The 11,943-nt window shown below is 36.9% G+C and overlaps 1 protein-coding gene across 1 annotated transcript; it reads left to right on the top strand.

Annotated features, from left to right (window-relative positions):
* Positions 1–4,476: 4,476 nt before the first annotated feature.
* LOC115272441 (olfactory receptor 5L1-like) lies at positions 4,477–8,516 on the top strand. Its single transcript, XM_029915515.1, has 2 exons — positions 4,477–4,517; positions 7,565–8,516. Exons 1-2 carry the CDS (start codon positions 4,477–4,479, stop codon positions 8,514–8,516), a joined length of 993 nt encoding a protein of 330 aa, XP_029771375.1.
* The last annotated feature ends 3,427 nt before the right edge of the window (positions 8,517–11,943 follow it).

Genomic DNA, 11,943 nt, shown 5'->3' with positions numbered 1-11,943 from the left:
AGAACCACCAAAAAGAATGAAATCTTGCCATTTTCATTAACCTGGATAGAATTAGAGAGGATTATGCTAAGTGAAATAAGTAAATCATAGAAAGATAAAAACCATATGATTTTTCACAGATATGTGGAATTTAAGAAACAAAGCAGATGAACACAGCAGGGAAAAAAGAGACATAATCCGTAGAATAGCCTCTTAACTATAGAGAAGAAACTGAATGATGCCAGATGGGAGGTGCAAGGGGGATGGATTAAACGTGTGATGGGGGGCACCTGGATGGCATAGTCGGTTAAGCGCCAGCTTCGGCTCAGGTCATGATCTCACATTTCATGGGTTCAAGTCCCGTGTCGGGCTCTGTGCTGTCAGCTAGCTCAGAGCCTGGAGCCTGTTTCAGATTCGGTGTCTCCCTCTCTCTCTGAACCTCCCCTGCTCGTGCTGTCTCTCTCTGCCTCTCAAAAATAAATAAAAGACATTAAAAGAATTTTAAACCTGTGAATGGCAGTATGAAATGCGTTTGTGATGAGCATTGGGTATCGTATGTAAGTGATGAATCACTGAATATTACACCTGGAATGAACATTACACTGTATGTCAACTAAGTGGAATTTAAATAAAAATTTGGAAAATTAAAAAAATCATTTTCAGGGTGCATAGTGCACTTTATTTTTCATCCTTGTGGTTACTGAATTAATTCTGCTGTGATGGCATAACAGCTTTGTGGCCCTTTACAACACTGCACTACACAGTGGCTGTGTCCCACAAAACTTGTGCCCTTCTAGAGGTTGTATCATATGCCTGGGGAGGAGCATGTTTCCTGAAACTCACATGTTCTGTTTTTGAATTACCTTTTACTGGTTCAACACAATCGATCACGTCTGGGAGCTCTCTTCACCAGTGTCTATGTCTTACTCCAAGTCTTATGTCAGTCAGTTGCTTCTTCTCAAGGCCATGATGATTTATGAGGTGAGCACACTGCTCGTCCTTCTCACATCTTATTATTTTTCATTGCCACCAGCCTCTGGATGTACTCAGCAGGTGACCATCACAAAATCCTCTCAAATTATCAGCTTTACACCTGACTGGAACTCCATTTTACTAATTTTTAAAAATGTTTTATTTATTTTTGATACAGAGAGAGACAGAACATGAGCAGAGAGGGGCAGAGAGAGAAGGAGACACAGAACCGGAAGCAGGCTTCAGGCTCTGAGCTGTCAGCACAGAGCCTGATGCGGGGCTTGAACCCACGAACGTGAGATCTGACCTGAGCCAAAGTTGGAGGCTTAGCCGACTAAGCCACCCAGGCGCCCCTGGAACCCCATTTTTCAAGGGACCATTCTCTTCTCCTAGTCTGTGCCATAACTCCTAAACCTCCAGGTGCTCAAAGTGATATCTGTTATGCACAGTGGTGATCCTCATGTTGAATCTCCTCATCTACAGACTAGAAATAAAAACAGCAAAGACACAGTCATAAAATAACACTTTTTTTCATACTGAATGCATCATTGATAAACCTTTACTTCTGTTATTTTAGAACACATTTCTGCAATTGGTGAATGATCGGTGAATCAAGCTCTTTAAAAAGATCATTTTAGATTTTCAAAAAGACAGAAGATTTACAATGGAAAGAAAATGAATTTTAGGCCAGAGAAACTACACCCAACTCTGATAATATAAGACAGGCCAGTATGTTTACCAGAACCAGTGCTTGTCTATACAAAAGGTTTAATATGATGTAGTTCATAGTGTGCTATGTGCAAGAAAATAAAACGCGGACATCATATCTGACATGTTGCAAATGTTCAGTAAGTGCTAGTTGTGTTCTCTTTTCTTCACTGCTAACTGACGGGTTGTAGGTATTAAATGAACAACCACCTTTATAGTTTTATTTAGTGAAATAGAAGACAGAAAGGAAATACACAGTCTCCTCTCCAGGAACCTCAATGTCACAGGTGTTAGTATATATCATGAGAGTGTCAGTTGGGAGACACAGTTCAAAATCTTTTGTGGATATCAAAGAGATTGTTTATAAGTGAATGCATCTTTTTCTTGACCTGAGGGATAAGCATGTTTTTAAGATGAACAGAAGATAAGGGCACAAAGTTTAATCAGGAGTAAAAAACATGAACAATGTTCAAGAGGTGACCGTATATAATTACGTCAATGATTCAACAATATTTTTGAGCTACTATTTTAGGACTAAGGCTAAGGTATCTTGATAAGGTGCTTGAAGGAATGAGTATCTGCAAAAATGAATGTACTACTCTCAATTCCTTCAAAAAGAGATCCAGTGTGGAGGACAGAAATATTGACAAGTAGTTTTGAAATACTAGCTTGTTTCTTAGAACAGTGAGAAGAAAAACCCAGAAAATATATTCATCTTCGCTGTTTTAGGCTCCCATGTTATTGCCTATCAATCAGCATATATGGTCATTGACAAAGGCATATCTCAATTCTATTCATCAGGATTCTTAAGGCAGTTTTCATAATATTGTTGAATAAATTTCTTATAAATAATCAAAGCCATTTGCATTCCTTAGATGTTGTTTTAAACTTTCATGTTTTAATTATAATCTAACCAAATAATTAACCAACCCTAGGTTATTGTATCTATTATACACAATAATTATATTATCTTTTCTCTGGTAGTAGTAATATTTATAATAAGACGGCTTCAAAGATAGAGGTTTTTAATTTTCAAATATTTTATGATATTATATTTATCTCTCCTCTATCATTAATTTTGCTTCAATAACTTATATATCCTTTATTTTGTACTCTTTGTTTTTGGAAAATCCAAAATTTGTTCAGAAAACAAGTACTCTTGTAATAAAATTAATTACACTTGTAAACAAATTAATATACTTGGTAAGGAAAGTAACCTTGCTGGAATTTAAATGAGTATAATGAATGTATAAAGAATTTTATACTGTGCTGACAGCTCGGAGCCTGGAGCCTGTCTTCAGATTCTGTGTCTCCCTCTCTCTCTGACCCACCTCAGCTCACGCTGTCTCTCTCTTTCTCAAAAACAATTAAAACATTAAAAAAAAGAGTTAAATGCCAACAATGTAGTCAACTTAGATGATACAGACACATTTGAAAAAGATAAATTTACCCAAGCTGACAAAGAAAGAGAAAATCTGAATACATATGTAGCAATCAATTCAATCTCTGAAAATATTCCCACCCTCCTTCCATCAATACCCAGACAGTTACTACTACTAACTATCTATATAAGAAAAAATGCCGATTATTTAACATTTGGCACTGCCAGTTACTTTTGCTAAATAACTACAAAGACAATGGGACCAATTGTGAATTGTTTCATTTCAGAGATAGAGGACATGATGCCGCTTCCAAACCATGAAATTATAGGAGCATTACCCTGATACCAAAGCCAAACAAAGACAAAACCCAGAGGAAAACCCAAACCTAAATCCCTCATGGATATAAACACTAGTGCCAGAGTCCAGCTCCAGCAGGTCCAGAGTCCCCTGAAGGATGGACGGTGTCAGCACGAGAGAGATGAGAGAACCTCAAGCTTCATTCTGATCACCAGGCAGGCATCTCTGCTCTGATCTGAGAGTCAGCTTTATTTATGGTGAAAGGTACAAGGAGCAGAAAGAGCAGTAAGCGATTTCTGATAATTTTTACAATTTTACAGAACATGGATTCTGCAGAAGATACAATTCTAATCTTAGGAGTAGTAATAATTGTCATAAAGAACTTCCCTACAGGCACTCAGGCTATCAAATGGGAGAGACAGGTATTTTTTAAGACTAAGATATACAAAACCTCATGTCTAGCCCTAAGGAAGTGACCTTTAACCATGAGGCAATTAGCATTTTTTAGTAACGGTCAGTTATTTTTCTTTTGAGTAAGCGTCATTAGGCTGTTTATAGCTCTAAGAGAAAGTTTCCAGAAAAACAGGATCCCCAGGAGCCATAATGCCTGCTCTCACAGTCCCAAAGATAATACATTTTATCACAGTGGGGACTTTTGCTATGTCCAGGCCTTGAAAGTAGTGAGTTATCAGTTAATTGCTCAGCTAGGAGGAAAATTACGTGTTGCTTGCCTTAGTCGCATTAGGATATATCTAGTTTACTCATCTGTTCCCTGACCAGGTGCAATCATGCCTCAGGGACAGGGCAGGGGGACAGGCTGCTCCTGACACTAATCAACAAACCACTCCGAGGTTTGGTTCCCAAGTAGAAATGAATGTTACAAGAGGGTAGGTATTGGTCTCTCCGTGGTGGCAAGAGACCATGCAAACTTGCCGTACCAGGAATTTTCACTCAACCGGGGAGTTTTGTAGCTCCCAACATGCTAGAATTTCTCAACAATTATATCCAAAAATAAATCAAAATAGATACAATAAATCATATGAAAGGATTATGAACCACATCCAAGAAGATATATATAAGAAATGTGTGGTTGGTTTAACATATGGAAAACCATGTGATGGATCACTCACATGGAACGATGGAGATGGGGAAACAGATGGAATGTCTCCTCGGCCTTGGGTGCAGTCTTTGAACTCTCAGGTTTAGGAACATATTATATGGTAGTAAAGAGGATACCAATTCATTGACTTGAAAGTACATGTTGACCACATATACCTTTAAAAATTTATGTGAACAGCCAGTGATACACAGAAACAAATAGAATACCATGACCTAGACTGATCATTTAAAGTCAGAAGAACACACCTAGAAGAGACATCTGAGTGTCTTCCAGTATTTGATGGAATGGATGGAGTGTCTTCCATCTGATGGCTTCCAGGATTACACATGCATTAGAAAAAAATGGAGTTCCAGATATCACTCTGGGTTTATTGATTTTCCGATTATTCATATGGGCAGAAAACAGATGGGCCTTAATTTCCTTTATTGGCAATTTACTTTGAGTTTATCCCAGTTCAACCACCTGTGTCTCCTCATCTCCTTTGTAAAATAAGCATAAAAACTGGAATTGTTCTCCTGGCTGGTTACTAGGAAGAGAAAGTAAGTTATTACTTGCATAATATTTAGAATGAGTTCCAACACCTAGCAAGGGCTTGGTAAGTGTGAACTATTATGTGATTTTCTGACCAGTAAGGTCATTATTTTTAAGGTATTTAACAGAATTCTGATGAGGCTTGAGTCACTTAGCCCTACAGGAATCTAGTGGATGCTGTAATGTTATGCAAAAGGCAGAATTTCTAAGAAATATTTGTGTTATGTCATTATGGCAATATGAGCTGTGTCCCACACAATCGACACTTAATGTAATATTGATCATGTAGCACCATGAATTCTGGGAGGAGGCATGTGTGGTTGTAAACCATTGTTTCCCAAATTAGGATAACTTAAAAAATAAATTTCCTGATGATATTCCATAGAGATTAACTATTAGTTGTGTTATATCACATGTCATCTTGGTTTAATTTATATATATATATTCTTATACCATAGAGACTAGTAATTGTTGTGGAGCTTAATGGGTCAATCCCCAAGGAGCTTCAATTACAGTATAAGTAAGTGTCTACCTACAACACATATCTTACATCTTCAGCACCGGAGACAAAATGTCAGTCTCTCAGGTTTGTTAGCTAGAACTAAGTTTTGGTTACTAGAAAATAGAAATGGAAATATTTTGTCTGTAAACAATTGTTTAAAGATCTACTAAAGTCAGTCATCTAATTAAAGACTGTTTTAACAGAACCCATATACCTGTGCAGTGAACACTTACAGTGATTTTGCATTTCAATATTTAGAAACAGTTAATGGTGAATTTAGAACAATTTTCTCTGTAACTTAAAACAAAGATGTTTGCAGAAGAATGCTGAATCAACAAATTGTAGCCCTCTTCTCTCTCCCTCTCGCTCTCTCTCCCTCTCTCTCTCTCTTCCTCTATTTCTGTTTATCTTTCATCTCTTACCTCCCATATTTCAGACCAATCTCTATCACAGAATCTAGAATGGATGGCCTTGGGGCTCCTTAATTGTCATGCCATTGCTGAGAGTTTCATTTCTGTTCCTGCCAGATGGTCATAGAGACTCAGGAACTATGAACTCTCTGTGGTTAGAAGAGGAGATGAATTCTTTTGGATTTGTTTGGAGTTTGTAATGAAATGGTTTCTTACTAGCCTAGGAGATTTAGAAGAAAACTTGTCAAGTTAAATATCTTCTTTGAGAAGTGGGCAAATAATTCAAGTATTTTATTTTGTTGTTTGTTTCTTTTTTTCTTGGTCAGATAATGAAAAACCGTGACTTAAGGAAAGTGATATGTTTCCACGTCTTTAAGGTTAGCTCAAGATATGGATGCCACAGTATGCTTCCATTCCAGAATCTCTTCCCTCAATTTTCATTATACATATGTGTAGAATTCATGAGTATACTCCTTGTCCTGTCTGGAAGTGGGGGCAGAGGACAGAATCCTTCAAATTTTATTTGTCTTTTCTTTTAGGAAAGGTCTCAGTGGTAGATCTCTCTTATATGGAATATACAATGTAATCTATTCTCCAACCAACTCCTTAAGGAATATGGGAGGGTGCACTTTCCTCCTTGTTAGTATGGGTAAGGGATTAATCTTTTAGTGGTAGACAGATCTCTATCATGTATATACATACCTCTAAGTGTGCATTTTCATTACGTCTCCGTATATACACCCAATGTACTATTTTGTATATTTAAAAAAACTAAAACAAAACAAAACAAAACTTGCAAAGGAAATTTTAAATAGCATGATAATTTTCTGTTGTGGATAAGATGAACCACAGTTTAACACCTATTCTATTTCTGAAAATGATTTTTTTCATGGCAAATATTTTAAACAGTGATGCCATCTAGTTTTAGACATAACTTTTCAACAATTTTACCCATGTAACTAAATATTTCTTGTAATAACTTATTAGGAAGAAAGTCTCTAATAAAAATATCATATAGCTTTTATTGTTGTCTGGGTCAAGATTTTGGATTCATGCTTCTTCATTACTTTCCAGAAAACTGTATTTGACAGTTCAATCCTTCTGAATCCTTATTAGCAGAGATGTTTATTGTTTCCTAATTCAAAATTTAAAGGATTTTTGTGAGCCACAAACCCCCAAAAATTTGTCACACATTTCCAAATAAAATATGAAAAAGCTTTGTTTCAAATTTATATTCCTGATAGACACAGGTTAAAAAAAACAAACAAACTGTTTTTAGAGAATCAGAGTAGGTGTTACTCTGCTAGACAGAGCTTATTAAGTTTCTTCAGAGAACAGAAGTGAATTTATGTCTGGCTTTGAAATGCATCATCGAATCTATTTTAAATTCCATCAAGCAACTGAACTAAATCCTAGAATAAGTGATAGGTAAAGGTTACAATCATGTAAAGTTTCTGCTGATTTAAGTCAATTTTGATCAGTGGAATCCACTGATATACCTAACATTTTGAACTATTTGACCATGTGTTTCTGTTATATCATATAGATAATGGTTTGATATCATTCTTATATTTTTCTGAAATTAGCAATAACCTGTTTTTCCTCCATTTTAATAAGAAACACAAAATTTATCATTTGTTTTCCTAATCTTGACACCTGGCAGGAATGGACACAGAAACTGCTCCAGGGTGACAGAGTTCATTCTCCTCGGATTTGCAGGAGCCCCGGAGCTGAGTGTCTTCCTCTTCCTGCTGTTCCTTCTCATCTATGGAGTCACGGTGCTGGGCAACCTGGGCATGATTGCAGTGATTCAGGTCAGCTCTCACCTTCACACTCCCATGTACTTTTTCCTCAGCCACTTGTCCTTTGTGGATTTTTGCTACTCCACAATCATTGTGCCGAAGGTGCTGTCCAATATCTTAAGCAAGGACAAAGCCATCTCCTTCCTGGGATGCATGGTGCAATTCTATTTATTTTGTACCTATGCAATCACTGAGGTCTTCCTGTTGGCTGTGATGGCCTATGACCGCTTCGTGGCCATCTGGAACCCACTGCTCTACATGGTCACCATGTCCCAGAATCTCTGTATGGAGCTGGTGTCTGGCTGCTATCTCTGTGGGATGGCATGTTCTCTGATCCACTTGTGTTTAGCTCTTGAGATCCCATCCTACAGATCAAATGTGATTGACCACTTCTTTTGTGATCTACCTCCTCTCTTATCCCTTGCCTGCTCTGATGTCACTATGAATGAACTGTTGCTATACATCGTGGCCACCTTCAATGAGTTCTCCACCATTGTGATCATCCTCACCTCCTACTTGTTAATTCTCATCACCATCCTGAGGATGCACTCTGCAGAAGGAAGACGCAAAGCCTTTTCCACCTGTGTCTCCCACCTCACAGCCATCCTGGTCTTCCATGGAACAATCCTTTTTACTTATTTCCACCCCAGTTCTGGCAACAATATGGATACTGACAAGGTGGCCACGGTATTCTACACTGTTGTGATTCCCATGCTGAACCCCCTCATCTATAGCCTAAGGAACAGGGATGTGAAAGAAGCTCTCAAGAAATTGTTGGGATCTAGATTACCTTTTGAAAAACTATTTTCTTAAGTAGACTCAGAGTTTCATCAGAGATTTTTTATGATGAGCTGGTTTTGGGTGAGTTTGAATGGAAAAGTAAAGTAGGGAAGTATGCTGGGGATTCTGAACACTTTTTTTGATTTTTTCTTTTTTGTGCTTATTTAATTAAACCATGTGTTTTGTCTTTTATGGATAATTCAAAAGCATGTTTAATGAGACCACTTATGTATTATTTCTATATTAGTAGTGTAGTTTTGCATTTGGTTATATAAAAAAAATGTTTGCTGAATGGATCAACAAGACAAAACTTTACAAAACTACCTGTAAATTTATCTAAAGGAGAATACTTGAGATATATTCCATTAGCTGTTCGTTATGCCATGCTGCTCCTAATCTTGAAAATGTCAATATTTATGTTACAATAAACCTGACTGAAGAAATGAAGCTGGAGTGGACATTTCTCTGGTTAGTTTATATTTTGTTTTATTGTGACTGCAGTTTCAAGAATCACTTCTAAAACAGTCTTATCATTCTTTGTGAAATATGTCCTCTCTTCACTGAATTTCATCATAGTTTGTGTAGTTTGGCTTTATTCCCAGTTCCTTTGGAAGGCCGTATTTATTGTTCAATAAAGATTCATGGTACACGGACTTTATGCTTGTCATTCATCTAGGAGCTTGGGATATATTAGTGGACGAAGCAATGAAATATCTCTACTTTCATGTAACTTTTATCTCAGAGAAAGCAAGCAATACGTAATTAAAAATTAATTAGTATAAATATATTTGAACCATGTGAAGTACCTTAATCACTCAGTTGGGTAGTACAGTAATCCCTGAAGGTGAAAGTGTATGTTCATGGAAGGTTTCACTCTAAATGCAGGTTGGAACAAAAATTTAAGGGCAAGCTTTTCAGCGTGAAGGAAAGACGAGCAGAAAAGACCATAAAAGAAAGAGTGGGTAATATATTTTTGGAAATGAAAATCAAGGGACCAAAGCAAGGAGGGCACACTAGCTGAAGGAAGCAGATGTGGGAAAGAGTAAGAAAATAGGACAAGATATTGAAGGGGCTAGATAGTTTTCCCAGCTCAGTATTTAACTTTTAAAATATTTCTGCTTTAATTCTTAGTGAATTGTGATGAACTAAAAGATGGATCTTCACCCTTCTCCAGCAGGGTCAGAGTGGATGGTAGGGAGGAAGACAGTTATGCCTGGAATATGGTAACTACTCAATATTTGATAAGTGTGGTTTCTTTAATTCCATAATTTTGATAATGTTGTAGGTAGGTATGGGAATAATCAGCAGTTGGAGAAGTGATTTTAAAATATAAATTTGGGGGAGCACCTGGGTGGCTGAGTTGCTAAGTGTCTGACTCTTGCTTTTGGCTCAGGTCATGATTTCATCATTTGTGAGTTCAAGCTCTGCATCAGGCTCTGTGCTGACAGTGTGGAACTTGCTTAGGATTCTCTCTCTCCTTCTCTTGCTGTTCCTCCTATGTTCTCTCTCCCTCTCTATCTCTCTCCTTTTATTTCAAACTAAATAAACTCAAAGATATATTTGTATCCATTTTTGTACAAAATTCTCCTAATGCTGCTCCAGGTATTCAAGAATTACAACAGAGAAAGGTGATTAATTTTAATTGTTTATTTCATGACCTCAAGAGAATCAGGCAAGACATAATCCCTAAGGTTCATGTCCCAAAGGTTTTAACATAAGATATAAGAATACCTCCATCAGTCTCAACAAGGTGTGGTCTTACCTTTGCCATCAGCAGGTTTGTTTTCAGATTTGAGAGACAGAGTGATATTAATTTTGATGTAGGATATCTGGAAAACATCAAGGGAGGAGGAATCGTATCCTTAGATCTAGACAGTTTTTGAAAAATATTTAGTCACTGCAAAATTAACATATCTGAACATGCAAGGAACAGGAAGTACATTTATGCCACACAGTTTTTTCTCAGATATCCTGGCTCAGATGAACAAGAGGTGCCTGGGGTGGGTGAATAGAAAAGGTCTGAGGACTTCAGGAATCTGCATTGCCTTGTTTCTATAAGTTACTGAAGAGATAGTCAAGGTAGAATAGAGACTATAGAAGCAAAATGAAATTAGCAGAGATTGAACGGACTCTAGTGAAAAAAATTAAATGGGAACAGCTTTAATTAAGATTGTAAAGCAGGAAACCCATATGTCTGAGAAAAATTAGAAAAAAACAGGGAAAACAAAGGTAATAAGATTTCAGTTGTTATATTTATTGGACTCAATGATATAGATCATTTTTACCAACAACTTAATAATAGAATATGGGGTGGAAGAATCATCATCTTAAATATAACATTCATTTAAAATAAATTCTGAAATGCCTTAGATAAGTGAAATATTGTATTAAACAAGAAATGGGATCATGAGAATGTCGAGCTTCATGCTGGATTGTCTCTTGAGGTTGTCTTAAATACTCAGATGTATGACTGTAGGGACAGAGAGGGCCATTAAGCTCTCAGTCTTGAATAGGATCTTATATCTTTATTGATGGGCACCTGAAACTATTTCTTGAATCGTGGGACCAGAAATAATCTTACCAGAGAGATGATGAAGGGTTTCCTGGTATGTAGACCTAGAACATGGGTCAGAGTCTGGTGTGAAGGAATTGACATGTGGTTGGGATCCTGATCAAGGCTCTAGTCACAAATATGTAGATTGGTTTTCATTGGCATGTCATTGGGAAAGTCAAGGTTTCTTTCATCACCTCTACAATAAGTAGACATGATTATCTTTAGCACCTATTCTAATTATTTATCAAACAATGAGGACAGATTGACAATAAAAAGCCCATTCATTGAGGAAAATACTCTGAAAAACCAATTAAGGTGTATTTAATATCAGATTCACTGATTCAGAAAGAAAAAGATTAGAGTATTATGTGAAATGGAACATAAAGTATAAGGGGTGTTATTCCTTTTTAAAAATTTTTTAACTGTGTTCTTCATTTTTGAAAGAGAGAGAGCATGAGCAGGGGAGGGTCAGAGAGAGAGGGAGACACAGAATCCGAAGGCAGGCTCCAGGCTCTGAGCTGTCAGCACAGAGCCCAATGTGGGCCCGAACCCACAGACTGCGAGGTCGTGACCTGAGCTGAAGTCGGGTGCTTAACTGACTTAACCACCCTGGCGCCCCAAAGAGTGTTATTCCTAACGTTGTACTATCAACCTATGATGGAAAAATTAGTTTGTTTGGAAATTTCTCATGTTTGTGGCGATCATAGGGCTGACACAATCAGTCCTTTTATTATACTAGGTGTATCTTTTATGAACTTATAATGTTCCAGGATGGCTGAAAAGGTTATGGGAATATTTGATTTAATATAAAGATAAGTACCTTTATCTCATACAGTCAATTATAAATATTAAAGATCACAGTTGAGAAATTAAGCAATTTTGTAAAGATTTTATTTTTATATAATC

Source organism: Suricata suricatta, chromosome 11, assembly GCF_006229205.1.
Source record: "Suricata suricatta isolate VVHF042 chromosome 11, meerkat_22Aug2017_6uvM2_HiC, whole genome shotgun sequence".
In the NCBI taxonomy this organism is placed as follows: Eukaryota; Metazoa; Chordata; class Mammalia; order Carnivora; family Herpestidae; genus Suricata; species Suricata suricatta.
This window is presented reverse-complemented; position numbering and strand designations above follow the sequence as displayed.

What these genes read in the sequence shown, in the direction of transcription:
- LOC115272441 (XM_029915515.1), top strand. Translation starts at nt 4,477, where the DNA reads ATGGAGATGGGGAAACAGATGGAATGTCTCCTCGGCCTTGG. An exon ending in GAATGTCTCCTCGGCCTTGG is followed by an intron (nt 4,518 to 7,564) that starts GTGCAGTCTTTG and finishes GACACCTGGCAG; the next exon opens with GAATGGACACAGAAACTGCT.